Source organism: Zootoca vivipara, chromosome 12 (assembly GCF_965207765.1).
Source record: "Zootoca vivipara chromosome 12, rZooViv2.hap1.1, whole genome shotgun sequence".
Classification (NCBI taxonomy): domain Eukaryota; kingdom Metazoa; phylum Chordata; class Lepidosauria; order Squamata; family Lacertidae; genus Zootoca; species Zootoca vivipara.
This window is the reverse complement of record NC_142595.1, coordinates 5,543,395-5,558,984: the sequence shown is the minus strand read 5'-3', so window position 1 is coordinate 5,558,984 and position 15,590 is coordinate 5,543,395. Positions and strand designations below refer to the sequence as shown.

The 15,590-nt window shown below is 48.8% G+C and overlaps 2 protein-coding genes across 22 annotated transcripts in view; one reads left to right on the top strand and one right to left on the bottom strand.

Moving 5' to 3' along the window:
* FHOD3 (formin homology 2 domain containing 3) overlaps positions 1-15,590 on the top strand; it is a 315,286-nt gene that overhangs the window by 82,840 nt on the left and 216,856 nt on the right. The window lies entirely within an intron of this gene.
* On the bottom strand, positions 4,074-11,977 carry LOC148683755 (uncharacterized). The gene is made up of 2 exons (XM_088655957.1): positions 9,685-11,977; positions 4,074-6,285 (listed from the first exon to the last, which is right to left on the bottom strand). The coding sequence occupies exons 1-2, from the start codon at positions 10,493-10,495 to the stop codon at positions 5,711-5,713; spliced, it is 1,386 nt and encodes a 461-aa protein (XP_088512083.1). The 5' UTR covers positions 10,496-11,977; the 3' UTR covers positions 4,074-5,710.

Here is a 15,590-nt window from a genome sequence, read left to right as displayed (position 1 = left end):
AAAATATAGAGCTGGGTGTCATTGATGACATTTTGGGATGGGGACGACTCTGGTTCATTCCCTGTTTTTAGGAAAACTTATTCCCCCCTCCCCATACATACACACCTTGACGCATGCACAGGTCTATACATTAAGCTCCATAATCATTAAACCAATCTACACGTGAGTTTTTCCAGTACTTATGAGGTGATCAGAGAACTGCCTCTAATTTATTTTACAGCTGTTTACTGCAGCCACTATTTCCTCTGCGACCATGCAGGAAAGCTACATAATGCTCCCGTAAAGTGACTGCATCCCATAATGTGCAGTTTCTTCTTAAGGAACTGCATAGAGAAAATGATGGCCTCCCCTATATATCTATGTGGGAAGCCATCCCCCCCTCCCCCAATGTTCCTGGTAGCTTTAAAAGTCCCACTACCTTCAATGATGATCATTTCTAGGTAAGCATACATAGAACTCCTTCCATAGTGATGGGAATTAATGGAAACTCACGAGAAAATTGTCAGTTGATGAAGAAACATTCAACTTATAGGATCAATCTCTCAGTCACCAGTCTACAAGAAAAAAACCCACCTATCAAAATTCAGACATTACCTTATAAAAGGACAATATGAGTGTGCTCTCTGTGTCCTCAACACAGCGAAAAGACTGATTCTGATGAATTGGAAAAATAAAAATGCGGCTCCCTTCTACGACTGGATTGAAGACTTATGTTGTTGTTGTTGTTTAGTCATGTCCGACTCTTCGTGACCCCATGGACCATAGCACGCCAGGCACTCCTGTCTTCCACTGCCTCCCGCAGTTTGGTTAAACTCATGTTCGTAGCTTCAAGAACACTGTCCAACCATCTCGTCCTCTGTCGTCCCCTTCTCCTAGTGCCCTCCATCTTTCCCAACATCAGGGTCTTTTCCAGGGAGTCTTCTCTTCTCATGAGGTGGCCAAAGTATTGGAGCCTCAGCTTCACGACCTGTCCTTGCAGTGAGCACTCAGGGCTGATTTCCTTCAGAATGGATAGGTTTGATCTTCTTGCAGTCCATGGGACTCTCAAGAGTCTCCTCCAGCACCATAATTCAAAAGCATCCATTCTTCGGCGATCAGCCTTCTTTATGGTCCAGCTCTCACTTCCATACATCACTACTGGGAAAACCATAGCTTTAACTATGCGGACCTTTGTAGGCAAGGTGATGTCTCTGCTTTTTAAGATGCTGTCTAGGTTTGTCATTGCTTTTCTCCCAAGAAGCAGGCGTCTTTTAATTTCGTGACTGCTGTCACCATCTGCAGTGATCAAGGAGCCCAAGAAAGTAAAATCTCTCACTGCCTCCATTTCTTCCCCTTCTATTTGCCAGGAGGTGATGGGACCAGTGGCCATGGGACCAGAAGACTTATACAAACTCGCAACATACAAACAACTTGCATATAAACGCAGACTTGCCATGGACAAATTCAATGATATGTTGAGTCCATTCTTACATATACTGTAATAAGTTAAGATCTGGTGAAGTATAGTAACAACTTTGTACAGTTTGGGATTTTTTTTCTCCTCCCGCCTTTACTTTCCCTTCTACACAGGTGCTGTTTCTCTTTTTCTTTTTCTTTCTTTTATTTACGTCTCACCATATTCAGGGACGCAGGTCTAAACCACTGAGCCTCTTGGGCTTGCTGATCAGGTCAACGGGTTGAATCCCCGTGACGGGGTGAGCTCCCGTTGCTTGGTCCCCAACTCCTGCCCACCTAGCAGTTCGAAAGCACGTCAAAGTGCAAGTAGATATATAGGTACTGCTGTGGCGGAAAGGTAAACGGTGTTTCCGTGTGCTGCTCTGGTTTTGGTGTTCCATTGCGCCAGAAGCGGCTTACTCATGCTGGCCACATTACCCGGAAAACCTCTGCAGACAAATGCCGGCTCCCTCTGCCTGTAAAGCGAGATGAGTGCCGCAACCCCAGAGTTGTCTGCAACTGGACTTAACTGTCAGGGGTCCTTTACCTTTTACCTTTTTAAAAAATATTTAGTGCACATATAATTATATACTTTCAAATTTCAATAAAGATATCTGGAGGACGACAACAATAATTCAGACATTATCTGTTTCTCTTGGTGTCATATGTGATGCACAACATTTCCTGAACATTTCCGCTTTTGTATTATTATTTCCACATGATCCCAACAGTGCATTCAAATATTGCTTGAGAAAATTTTTGGTGTCTTTGAAATGCTGTAGAGAAAACAGGAAGTTTTTATTCTTTTCAACTGGGGGGGGGGGAAATATGCCAAATGATAATCTCTCCTCGTGTTCCCCTCCCACCGCCATTGCATTTTCCTGAAAAGTCTTTGTAATAACCCCCAGGACCACTTTATGTGGTTGTGATTTTCAACATCCTAAAGAGATTAGGGATCTCTCTCTATACCACCCCCCACCCCACCCCCGTGAGAATTCCACTACCAGCTCAGTGAGCCAAGCTTTTTATTCTCCCTCCTTGAGGTGCATTGAAAGATATTGGATGTAATTTACATGTAAAACAAGGGCTCAGTTCAGAAGCTCCAGTGCAAAAGGCCTTTGCCACCCCTGTCAAAGGGGGTTGTGGGAAAACAGCAAAAGCTCAGGGTGGCTTTGTGTGGCTGCCTTTGTTCAGAAGCTGAGTGGCATCAACGAAGCACAAACTGTACAAGAAGCGAAAAGTTATTAAAGCAGGCAGAATTACACCAAAATAGGTGTGCAGGGAAGATTAATTTCATCTACGGATAAAGGAAAACAGCAGAAAAAGAGGGGACCACAACCTTGCTGGAGTAATTAAAAGTTGCATTATTGAATGTTTGTACACAAATCTGTGTATGTCAGATGGTCAGCATTAAATCTCTTTCTCTCTTAGCAAATGCCAATACTGAGTGTGATAGCATTTCAGTAATCTTTGTTTGTTTCAGTATATTTATAGCTAACATTGCAAGACAATGAATGACTCACAACTTGAGAATAAGGTATTACCATATTCCCATAGCAGTCAGATTTACCTTGCACCTAATGGGCAAAATTATTATTATTATTAAAATTTATTAGTTGCTTATTAGCGTGCTTATTGCATCATTGGTGTCAGAATGAGAAATGCTGAGGAACACAGTTTTCTGAGGCTGCAAGTTCAGTTTGATGAAGTACTAGTATTGTAAACAAATACTTTGACCCAGCTAAAACACTGCAATGTTTAAACATCATTATATTAAAAATGGATATCCCCCTGCATATATTTCCATTAGTTTTCAATATAGCACTATACAGATTCAAGCAAAGCAACTTGTATAAACGGTGAGAAAGGAAAGTATGTGTGTTTTATAGCAGTGTTTTCCAAAGTGGGTGATACCGCCTTCTGTGCCACTGAAACGATCCGGGCATGGGGGCGGGCGGTAGTAGCCTTGAGTGCAATTGGGGGGCACTGAATAAAAATAAGGAGGCAGTGGAGGCATAAACAAAGAAGAGAAGAGAAGAAAATTGTCCGTGGATGTTTCATCTGTTGTATAACGACACTTGGCACCAGGTTGGGCACCATTGTGGGACGGCAACAACACCTCCCCGGGTTTTCCCAGCCTTGGGGGGAACCCTTTCCGGCTTTACCCAGGCTGGGAAGTGGATCACACTTCCTTGGTAGCAAATTCCACTGCCAAACAGCTTGCCTGTCTATTTGGCCAGTTCACCCCATGGGTTTTAATAAATAATTTTATAATTTCAAGCAACTCCTTTCTTAACTGTGTTGGAGGACATACGGCAGGTAAAAACATAGATACATAAAAGAACACAAATTTTCGCGGCCTCTTTCTGTTGGTTCGCTTAAAGGTGGGATAGCCCAAGTCTTTTCCCACCTGCCCCCTTTCCTCCCTCTTTTTATATTTTATATTTTATTTCTTTGCCAAGCGCATAAAGCTGTATGCACACAAGTTAAATGTTTGTCAGTTGTGAGTTACCTGAATGTAATATAAATAAGCTGCTCCCACTGTTCAGTAGCTTATGGAGGAAACATGATATACTGTTTTGTGTGTCGAGGCTTCCCAGAAAATTACCTTAAATAACTCACAACTGACAACAGAATTATGGTTTGGTTTTTGGCAAATAATTTAGGGCCACAACTTTATTAAATACACAATTTTAATCCGAGTGTTGGCTTAGGCTTTTGGTTATTCACTCGTCCTTCCTAAAGAAGGACTATCCCCATCTGTCCATCCAGGACAGGACTCAATCAGCTGTCCCCTTAGGACAGGACTCACCTCATCTGCCCCACGTGGCAGGACTCACATCAGCTGTCACCATTGGACAGGACTCACCTCATCTGCCCACGTGGCAGGACTCACATCAGCTGTCACCATAGGACAGGACTCACCACTGTCCGCTTGGACAGTTCCTGCTCCGACTTCCGCATGGAAGTCAAGTAAACATACCTGGGAGTGAGGAGGTGGCTGCGCCCAGTCATTCCCTCCTCACCTTCACCAAGAATGTTCCTCAAGGCTCTTGCTCTTAAAATTGGGCCCACCATTCCCGCCAATGGCGGGATGGTAAGGACAAGAGTGTAAGCCCTGAGATTCCTTTAACGGAATACTTCTATATGGAGCAAACGGAGGTGAGGGTAGGCATCCGTGTGCCACCCCCTCTACCAACCGATTAACCAACCAAAAGCCTAACCGCCAACCTAACAAGTTGTGACAATTTGCTAGCGCAGTAGGCGAAAACCAAGAGGCACAGCCAATCAGCCAATTGGAAAAATTCCTACTGACCCCTGAATACAGGCGGCCCCGAAGGCAATAGCAATGTCGTGCTAACCTGCAAGAAAGAAAGGGCGGGTGGGAGGGGTTCAAACGCCAGGCAAAAATGTGACCAGAAAATGGTGGACGCAGCTTTAAGAGGGGCCCCAACAACCAATCAGATCCAAGGAATTTGCATACACACGCCCCCCATTACTCAGCATGAGCTGTGGCCTTACACAAACCAAACCCTAAGCTAAATTTCTTAACAGCCCTACCACAATCCGCTTTATATTAGATGATATAAAGCGCTTTGTGTGTCGAGGCTTCCCAGAAAATTACCTTAAATAACTCACAACTGACAACAGAATTATGGTTTGGTTTTTGGCAAATAATTTAGGGCCACAACTTTATTAAATACACAATTTTAATCCGAGTGTTGGCTTAGGCTTTTGGTTATTCACTCGTCCTTCCTAAAGAAGGACTATCCCCATCTGTCCATCCAGGACAGGACTCAATCAGCTGTCCCCTTAGGACAGGACTCACCTCATCTGCCCCACGTGGCAGGACTCACATCAGCTGTCACCATTGGACAGGACTCACCTCATCTGCCCACGTGGCAGGACTCACATCAGCTGTCACCATAGGACAGGACTCACCACTGTCCGCTTGGACAGTTCCTGCTCCGACTTCCGCATGGAAGTCAAGTAAACATACCTGGGAGTGAGGAGGTGGCTGCGCCCAGTCATTCCCTCCTCACCTTCACCAAGAATGTTCCTCAAGGCTCTTGCTCTTAAAATTGGGCCCACCATTCCCGCCAATGGCGGGATGGTAAGGACAAGAGTGTAAGCCCTGAGATTCCTTTAACGGAATACTTCTATATGGAGCAAACGGAGGTGAGGGTAGGCATCCGTGTGCCACCCCCTCTACCAACCGATTAACCAACCAAAAGCCTAACCGCCAATCAAGCCAGCCCTGGCTTGCCGCCAACACTCAGAGACCTAACCAACTTTTTAAACCCTCAGACACATCACGCAGCCAAATATCATACCCATCAGGGGATAAGTGAACCCCATCATCCCGATATAAAAGCGGGGCTCTAACATTAATTACGGGATGACGAATCAAACTCCCCCCGATTTCGTACACCCGTTTGGATGCTGCGCTGTTAACCCTCTTCCTAGCTCTTTCCCCAGCCAGAGGAGGAATATCACCCCGCCATTGCATCCTCTGCAACATTTGGGACCAAAAAACGACGGTATCAGGGAACCAAGTCCTTATCTCCAACAAATCTCGTAGGATAGCCAGGCGAAGAGATAACGGGTCCACAGCGGGGATGTCATTTTCTCCCAGCTGGATCACCAGGGCGGACGGGCACCCGAGCAAGAGGGCTTTGCGCCGCAGCAAAGGGAGAAGCTCCCCCCAGCGCATGCCCCTCTTGCCCATCCAGGTCACTTGGATGTTGGATGGAAGGCCAAGTCGAGGACCCAATGGCGTTTGGCCAGCGCGAAGGCCTGCCCAATGGACTATGGAATGTCCCACCATCCATATGTGCACGTCCGCGAGCCCTGGGAAAACATTGGAAAACAAACGACAAAGTTAGGAGCGCTTCCGAACATAAGATCTATACGCTGCAGATTTCCACCTGCCCAAATCCTTAATAGCATCAACCGAAAGACCCCAGTGGGCCGCCGTAGTGGCGGCCCCAATGCGAAAGGAATGAGGAGCGTAATTAGCGGCCACGCAACCGCATGCCGCTATCACCTTCCTCATAACTCTAGTAAATTGCAGCCTAGTCATCGGGTTACCATCCTGATGCACAAACAAGGGGCCCTCCCCAGCTGGCCTTTCCGCCAAGAATTTGGCTACGTCCTTAACCGGGCAGGGGCCCGTCTGCCCCGTAGCAGGCAGTCGCATTACTGCTCCTTTACCAGCCTGGTCGGTCTTGGAACTCCGAATCGTGATTAACAATTCCGTTGGTGACAGACGTATGTCCTGGAGTAGCAAACCCCCTGGCACCCCCTGACGCATCTGACCCCCTACAATTTCACCAATTCTCAAAGCGCCAAAAAAGGCCACTGAGAAGGCGGCCGAAAACAAACGGGCCTCATATTTAGACCAACACACCACCCTAAGCTTCAATCTCATTTTAGTGAGAAGATCAAAAGAAATCGGGTTCCTGGTAGGGGAACGGGGAGGACAAAGCCTACCCCATCCCTCCATGGCCTTACGCACCACAAATTTGGCGCAAGGGTCCCTATTAAAAAACAATTTCGAGAAAAATGAAATGGCCGCAGACTGGAGCTTTATGGTCCTGGCAGCCCTTCCCAGGTGAAACAGGTGTGCCAAATATTGAAGCACCTGGGAAGAAGAGGGGCGGGCCGCTCCCTCCACCGCGAGCGACTGACTGCGAAAAGTTAAAAAGTCAGTCCAAGCTTTTTGATAAGCCCGCAGGGTAGAGGGGGAAACAGAAGCAGCTACTCCCTGCAAGACTAGCAGCTGCCAAGGTTCCAAAGACGATCCGGGAAAATCTCCGGCTGATGTTGTGCGTCTGGAACCAGGGACCTGAAGCGCTCCATCTGAAATCGTGACAAAGCGTCAGCTATATCGTTGGCCACGCCCGGGACAAAACGCGCAGAGAAAATAATGTTAAAACGCAGGCACTGCAGCACGAATGCCCGCAGCAGAGCCGATACCCGAGTTGACTTAGAAGATTGTTTCGCAAGGACAGTCACCACAGCCTGGTTATCTGACCAAAAGCATACGCGGCGGTCCTTGAAGTCGTCAACCCAAATATGGACTGCAACTGCTATAGGAAAGAACTCAAGAAAAGTTAAATCCCGCGTGATTTCAGTGTCCCGCCAAGCAGGGGGCCATCTTTGTGCGCACCACCTGCCATTCCAAAACAAACCAAATCCCAGGGAACCCGCCGCATCGGAGTGCACTTGGAAATCGTTGTGCAGGTTTAAAACATCCTGCCACAAGGATACCCCATTGTATTCCTCCAGGAATACCAGCCACATCCTCATGTCAGCCTTCTCACCCTGCGATAAGCGCACCCGGTGATGAGGCTGACGCAGGCCAACGGTGCGTTTGTTCAAACGCGCACAAAAGGGGCGACCGGGTGACACAACTTTACAGGCAAAATTAAAGTGACCCAGCAACGATTGCAGCTGGCGAAGCGTCACTTTTTCCGGCACCAGCATTTCCTCTATCACCCGTCGAAGCGTGGTGATCTTCTCCATAGGTAAGCTGGAAGTCTGATTAACGGTATCCAGAAGGATACCCAGGTACGTGAGCCTGGTAGCTGGGCCTTCAGTCTTATCCGCTGCGAGGGGCACGCCCAGCTCATTGGTAAGGTCGTTAAAGGCCTGTAGCAGGGTGACGCAGTCACCCGTATCGGCCGCAGAAACCATTAAAAAATCATCCAAATAATGAGTGACCCCCGTTAATCCGGTCTTCGTGCGAAGGGCCCATTCCAAAAACGTACTAAAGCACTCGAAGGCCGCACAGGCTACGGAGCAGCCCATTGGCATGGCCTTATCAAAATAATAGGCGCCTTCAAACTGAAAGCCCAGCAACCAAAAATCATGCGGATGAATTGGTAATAATCGGAAAGCCGATTCGATATCACATTTTGCCAACAAGGCCCCCGGCCCAAACTTTCTGATCATTTTAATTGCCTGGTCGAGAGAAGCGTATTTGACCGTACAAAGCTCCGGAGGGATCACGTCGTTCACGGACGTGTCCCTAGGGTGAGACAAATTATGAATGAGCCGAAACTCACCCGGAGCCTTCTTGGGGACGATTCCCAAGGGAGAGAGGTGCAGATTGGGAAAAGGCGGAGACGCAAAAGGACCAGCCATGCGCTGGAGGGCTATTTCTTTATTAACCTTCCGCCTTGCGACCTCGTGCATCTCTCTCACCGACTTCTGGTTCCTAGGATTCCTAGCCAGGGGAACCGAAGCTATCGGAATCCGGAACCCGAAGGAGAAACCATCCCGAAGATATGCAGCCGCCTCAATATTGGGATAGGAGGCTAACCAATGTTTAAGGGCCGGTAACTTAATGGGAGAAAAAGCTAACTGAAGCAATTCACTTTGATGTGGAAGCTGCGGGGGGAGCGGGGAGGGCAGGGGCGGAACCCCTTGGCGCCTGCCTGAATCCTCCCCGACCCCCACGAAAGGGCCGCCGGCCCGCATAGCAGTTAACAGCCGGGTGGCTACCGCCACACCGGTCACAAGTGTGCGCATAAATACACCGCGGGCGCTGACACAGTCCTTTATTGAAATCCCAGCAGCGCAATTTAGGTGCCGCCTTAAAAGGCTGGGTCTTAGCCCTTTGCTGCTCGGCGGGTTTCCGTGAAACCGACGGAGCCACATACGTGGTCCAAAGGTCCAAGTCTTTCCTGTCAAAGCGGGCGGTGTCAATTTTTGACGCCCGCCTGCGAAATCTTTCATCATAAGCAATTGCGGCCGCTTCCCCTGCCATGTTATATGCTGACCTTACGATGGACTGGTACACGATAAGGTGTAGAGCCCTGCGGGGATATGCCGCTACTACTACCCCGGAAAAAACTTGATAACAATCGAGCCAACGCTCGAAAGTCCGCTCCACCTTTCTCCCCCTGCCTTTCTTCTTAGTACCAACGAGGGCGTTTCCTTGCTCAGGGACCACCTCCTCTGGTGGAGCTAAATCAAAAATGTCTACATATTTACCATCCAATATCCTAGACCTCAATTTAGAGGACAAGTGACTGCCCGGAATAATATCCCTAGTACTGTTGGTGGAAACCGTGGTTTCCGGGACCAACTCTCCGTCGAGACATTCTTGAACAGCTCCATAACGAGCACGATGCGAATTCGCTCGACGAGCCCAGGCCCAACGAGGAAGGCCAGAATCCACTTCCCCGTAAGCCCAGTACAACCCCATAGAGTGATCAGAACCCTCGGAGCTAGAGGACGAACCTGAGGTGGTCGAAGCCGAGGTATCGTCCTTGCGCCTCTTTGCCCGCCTCCTGGAACGACTTTTGTGACGACGTTTTCCGCCACTCGACGCTCTAGCCGGCACTGGGAGGGCTTCCTCGCCGGATGCCGACGAAAGCCCCTCGCGCCGCGAGGCGACGGCAAGAGTCTGGGATGGAGCAACGGGCGAAACAACAACATTAGAGGAGGCCCCCGTCCGCCCCCCCTGCCCTTGCCCACTTACTCTGCCCTTAGCCTGCCTCGCCCTCCTGGTGCGCCGAGGCTGCTTCCCCTCACTCCGTCGTTTGACGGGAGGGGGCGCCGGCACCACCATAGGAGTGGAAGAGGCATTCGGCATCAGAACACCAGAAGGCCCCACGAAGTCGTCATCCGACGAGTCAGCTGGCCCAGACGTGGTGGTCTCAGGCAGTTCCAGAATGGTCGCCATGGGGGACAGAGGCTGCGACGCCGCCACCGTAGCTTGCCCAGGGTCCAGGGATACACCTGCAGAGGTAGAGGGGGCAGAAAGAGGGTCTGGGCCTTGCCGGTCTGGAGGCATGGCCGTAGTCGCCGCCTCCCGCCCTGCTTCCAGAGGTAAACCAGCAGAGGTCGAGGCGGCAGGATGAGAGGCCGGGTTCTGTAATAAGGCATCAAGCCCAGATCCAAGCTGGGCCAGGGCCTGTGGGTCACCAGCAATGCTAGCGATGAATGCTTCCACGCGACCCGCTGCCTGCGAGGCTGGCGAACGCAGCTTCTGCGAAGCGCCCTTAATGACCCTCTTAGATTTCCCTGAAGTGGATGGGTGGGCCGCCATCCTGAACTATTAACTACTTGGAATAACAAGCAAACACACGTGGAATCACACAGGGGTGCGTATTACCACTTTAACCACTAGGCGGCGTCACCCCACCCCTCAAATATTGGAGCCTTCCCAACCAATCTGCAAAACTAACTGCAAAATATTTGGGGACACCCAGGCCTCTGAAAGGCCCCAGGGAAATCAGTTAGACTTGTATTGCAGGCTGGTGTAGGCCGGACCCCGGCACACGCCCCGGCCCCCCCCCTAAAAGGGAGGGAGAGGGAAATGCGCAGGCCAAAGCCAAACTCCCACCCACGCAACCAAATAGAATCCTTAACCAGAATACGTGAAAACTAAATTAACGTGAATTAAAATTAAATTGAATTAAACAATGGACATCAATTAAGCCAATTAAACAATGCAAGAAACCCAAAACGCAGGCCAAGCAATGTATTCCCTATCTATTGGGAAGGAACAGTATCAAAACTAACAAGGTGCGATAACCCCCTTGAGGCCAGCCGATGGCATAGAGAACCTAAAGTAGGCTGCAGTACTCAGGCCTCCAATTAAAGGCAAGGAGTAAAAGTTTTTTCCTTTCACTTAACCAAAGCAAGCCCACGCAGGTCAAAGCCAATTATAATCCAATTGAATCAATTAAGATTCCTAAATAAAAGGATATAAATTAAATCAAGTAATTAAAGGAAACCAATAAGTTAAAATGACCCAATAAGCTAGTCAGGCAACACAATAAAGTCAAAGCCTGTTCAAGGGACTTCAATATAGGCTGAGGGAAAAGGCAATTAAATTTGTAGGTGTAGTAACAACTCGTGGCCAGTAGATGGCGCCAAACGCCCAGAAACTGGCTGCAAGCACTCAAGCCTCGAAATAAACTGCAGCCAGGAAAAAATTTTTCCTCAGCTAAAACAGATGCAAACAGAAAACAAACGCTATACAGGACACAAAAACTAGAGGCCCCCCAGGTGAATCAAGTGAGGGGACCCCCTCCCAAGGTCCTAAAGACCCAGCAACCCCCCTCAAACCGCTCCCCCCAATGCACAAGCAGCAGCTCTCTGCTTAATAGCAAAGGGGGTTGCAAGCATTAAAATGGCGGACGCAACGTGCAAACCAGGCACAATAACGGCCTGGCGCCCTCCCAATGATGCACCCCCACCCCGCAGGCACCCCAGGGGGGGCGGCAAACGCCACAGCCCCCAATAAGCCAAATTAGAGGCCCCCAGCAGAGCGCAAGCAGCCTCAATGCTCCTCAGCCGGCAACAGCCCTATTAACCACCCACGTGGCTCCAGCCCAGCCCAGCCCAGCCCCAGCAGGAAAACGGCCAGGCAAGGAGCCAGGAGCCAAGGCTCCCTCAGGGTACCAAGGCCCCCTTGCCCACCAAGAGCCACAGCAGGCTAGCCAAGGCAAGCGGGGGGGGGAATTTAAAGAATTTAAAGGAATCTAAAGGGGGGTGCGCCCTTTAAATAAAGTGGGATGCCTGTGCGGGGGGGGGGACTCCCAACGCCCCCAGCCGAGGCCGAGCCGTAGGGGAAGGGAGTGGGGAGGGAGGGGAGGGGGAGAATCAAAACGGAGCTAAATAAGGCAGTAAATGAAAGCTAAAAATCAAAAGCAAGCAATAAGCTGAATAAATCAGCAAATTAAATAAGCCAGATACAACCAGACTCCAGGAATCCAGGAACGCTCTCTTGCCAGACAGGAACCGATAGAAACACACAGTTCAAACGCCAGGCAAAAATGTGACCAGAAAATGGTGGACGCAGCTTTAAGAGGAGCCCCAACAACCAATCAGATCCAAGGAATTTGCATACACACGCCCCCCATTACTCAGCATGAGCTGTGGCCTTACACAAACCAAACCCTAAGCTAAATTTCTTAACAGCCCTACCACAATCCGCTTTATATTAGATGATATAAAGCGCTTTAGACACCGACTGAAAAACTTTTATTTCAGCATGCCTCCACAGACATATAATTTACTTTTCTATGTTTGTTTTGAAGCTTTTGCTGATTTTATCTGTTCTCTTGATAATTATATTGTGTGTACTTGTTTTTTATATATATATTTAAAAAAAACAGTTTTTAACAGCCCTGGCAAATTATAATTTTATTGCATATACTGCTTGGAGAGTTTTATGAATGAGCAAATAAATAAATAATGGTGGATAATCTGTTCGCACCTGCCTCCTTTTAGTTTACTCCCTTGAGATATTCCAGCAGGTTGCATAAGAAAAGATTTATTTTCCAAAGTTTGTGTGGTTGCTGCATTTCAGTCAAAAGAGAATTATTTGTGTTAATTAGGCCCAGGACTCCCTCTGCTAGCGACTTCCTCCAGCGAGTGTTGCTAGCAGAGGGACTCAGGAGCGGTGGTGGTTTCAGCAGCAATATATCACTGAGTGAAACCACCTTCCCACTCTGCCCTCATCCTGCGCAGAGGGAGGAAAAAAGCTGCATTGGCAAAGCGCCCATACGGTACAGCTTGCTCGTCCCTCTGCATCTTTAAAATCCTCGGCTGAGGAGCGTGCGGTTCCTCAGCTGAGCAGTTCAGGAGTGAGCAAACTTTTTCAGCAGGGGGCCGGTCCACTGTCCCTCAGACCTTGTGGGGGGCCGGACTATTATTTTTTTGGAGGGGAGAACAAATTCCTATGCCCCACCAATAACCCAGAGATGCATTTTCAATAAAACACACATTCTACTCATGTAAAAACATGCTGATTCCAGGACCGCCCGAGGGCCGGATTTAGAAGGCGATTGGGCCGGATCCGGGCCCCGGGCCTTAAGTGGCCTACCCATGAGTTAAAGCAGGCACCCCCAAACTTCGACCCTCCAGATAGTTTGGACTACAATTCCCATCATCCCCGACCACTAGTCCTGTTAGCTAGGGATCATGGGAGTTGTAGGCCAAAACATCTGGAGGGCTGCAGTTTGGGGATGCCTGAGTTAAAGGTTTCCCCAGCCCAGCGCTGGTGGGGGGAGCACCTGGGATGGCCCTGCTGGGGATGGGGAGCCCTCAAAGGATCACCAGTGATCTCTGTGCTTGTCCATGAGTGGTGTGGGAATCAGGGACGGCTTAGCTGGGGATTGAGAGCCCTCCCGCGCCCCAGCTGAACCGTACAAACAAGCTGTTGTTGTCCCAGCCCACTGGGTGCTGGGGTGAAACAGCCTTAGCTCCTATGGTGAGAGCTGCAGCAATTTCTCCCAGCACCTCACAGACTGGGGCCAATACAGCTTGTTTTTTTCAACTCCGCGGTATAAAACCAGACCGCAATGTTCCGCGATGTTGAAAAGCTGATATCGCCCCAGCCCTAGTGTTAATCCTCACTTTGATCTTCAGATGTCCATCAATCATAGATTGAGAAGCCAATAAAAGTCTGGTTTCTGCTATGGCAGTGATGGCCAAACTTGGCCCTCCAGCTGTTTTGGGACTACAACTCCCACCATCCCTAGCTAACAGGACCAGTGGTCAGGGATGATGGGAATTGTAGTCCCAAAACATCTGGAGGGCCAAGTTTGGCCATCACTGGGCTATGGGGAAATATTACATTAAGCTTTCTTTCATAGATATTTATTTCTGGACGTGAATGTATGGAATGTCCAGTATGAATATTTTGATGTTTCTGAGAGATAATATTTTATTGCAGACAAAATTAGAGGGATTTAACTTTATGAACAGAATGTTCTTTTGAACAGTATGAGAAGTAAATAGTAGAATCAAAAGGCAGCGCTGGGAGAATGTTGGTCCTTGCCGTGGCCTGTGGGGTGTCACAGGGTTCCATCTTGTCTCCCATGCTACTTAGCATTTACAAGAAACCACTGAAAGAGGTTCTCCAATGATTTTAGGGGTACTTTCACCAGTACAGGCAACCCTCATTTTAGGCATGACCAATATCACAATGTCACACATATGCGCACAGTGCTGTACCCGGAAGTGACCTGGAGACATAATAAAAGTAGCAATAGTAGTAGTAGTTGTAGTAATAATAATTTATTTATTTATTTATTTATTTATACCTACCCCGCTCATCTGGCTAGGTTTTCCTAGCCACTCTGGGCAGCTCCCAATCGAATATTAAAAAAACAATACAGCATTAAACATTAAAAACTTCCCTAAGCATGGCTGCCTTCAGATGTCTTTAAAAAGTGGGTAAAGGTAAAGGGACCCTTGACGATTAGGTCCAGTCGCAGACAACTCTGGGGTTGCGGCGCTCATCTCGCGTTATTGGCCGAGGGAGCCGGCGTACAGCTTCCGCGTCATGTGGCCAGCATGACTAAGCTGCTTCTGGTGAACCAGAGCAGCGCACGGAAACGCCGTTTACCTTCCCGCTGGAGCGGTCCCTATTTATCTACTTGCACTTTGAGGTGCTTTTGAACTGCAAGGTTCGCAGGAGCCGGGACTGAGCTACAGGAGCTCACCCCGTCACGGGGATTCGAACTGCCGACCTTCTGATCAGCAAGCCCTAGGCTCTGTGGTTTAACGCACAGCGCCACCTGCATCTAAAGTGGGATAGTTGCTTATTTCCTTGACATCTGATGGGGGATGTTCCAAAGGGCAGGCGCCACTACTGAGAAGGCCCTCTGCCTGGTTCCCTGTAACCTCGCTTTTCGCAGTGAGGGATCCTCCAGAAGGCCCTCGGCGCTGGACCTCAGTGTCCGGGCTGGACAATGGGGGTGGAAATGCTCCTTCAGTTATCCTGGGCCGAGGCCGGAAGTTGTCACTAAAAGGCCAGAACAGGGCACAGTGGGGTGTTTCAATTGCATGTGATTTCACACAAGCATGCAGTGACCCAGACCTCAAAGCCCACACAAATAAAATTAAAATAAAATAAAAGAGGGGAAAATCAGGCCTCAAGAAGCTTCTCATGAATGCACACTGAGCAGGGCTTCCTTGAGTCTTAGTTCGCAATTAATAAGCTCCTTGGAATAATTGGGGAAAACTTGTAGTGTCTTCCCTTTATCCATACACTTTAAAGAACCAAGAACAGAAAGTAGACAGGAATTTATTCTCCCTCATCCCCCTCCTCTGCATGCCAAACAAGCCCCTGCTTGGAAATGTTAAAGAATGCAGTTGATCATGACTTTGAAAGAAGAACCATTGTT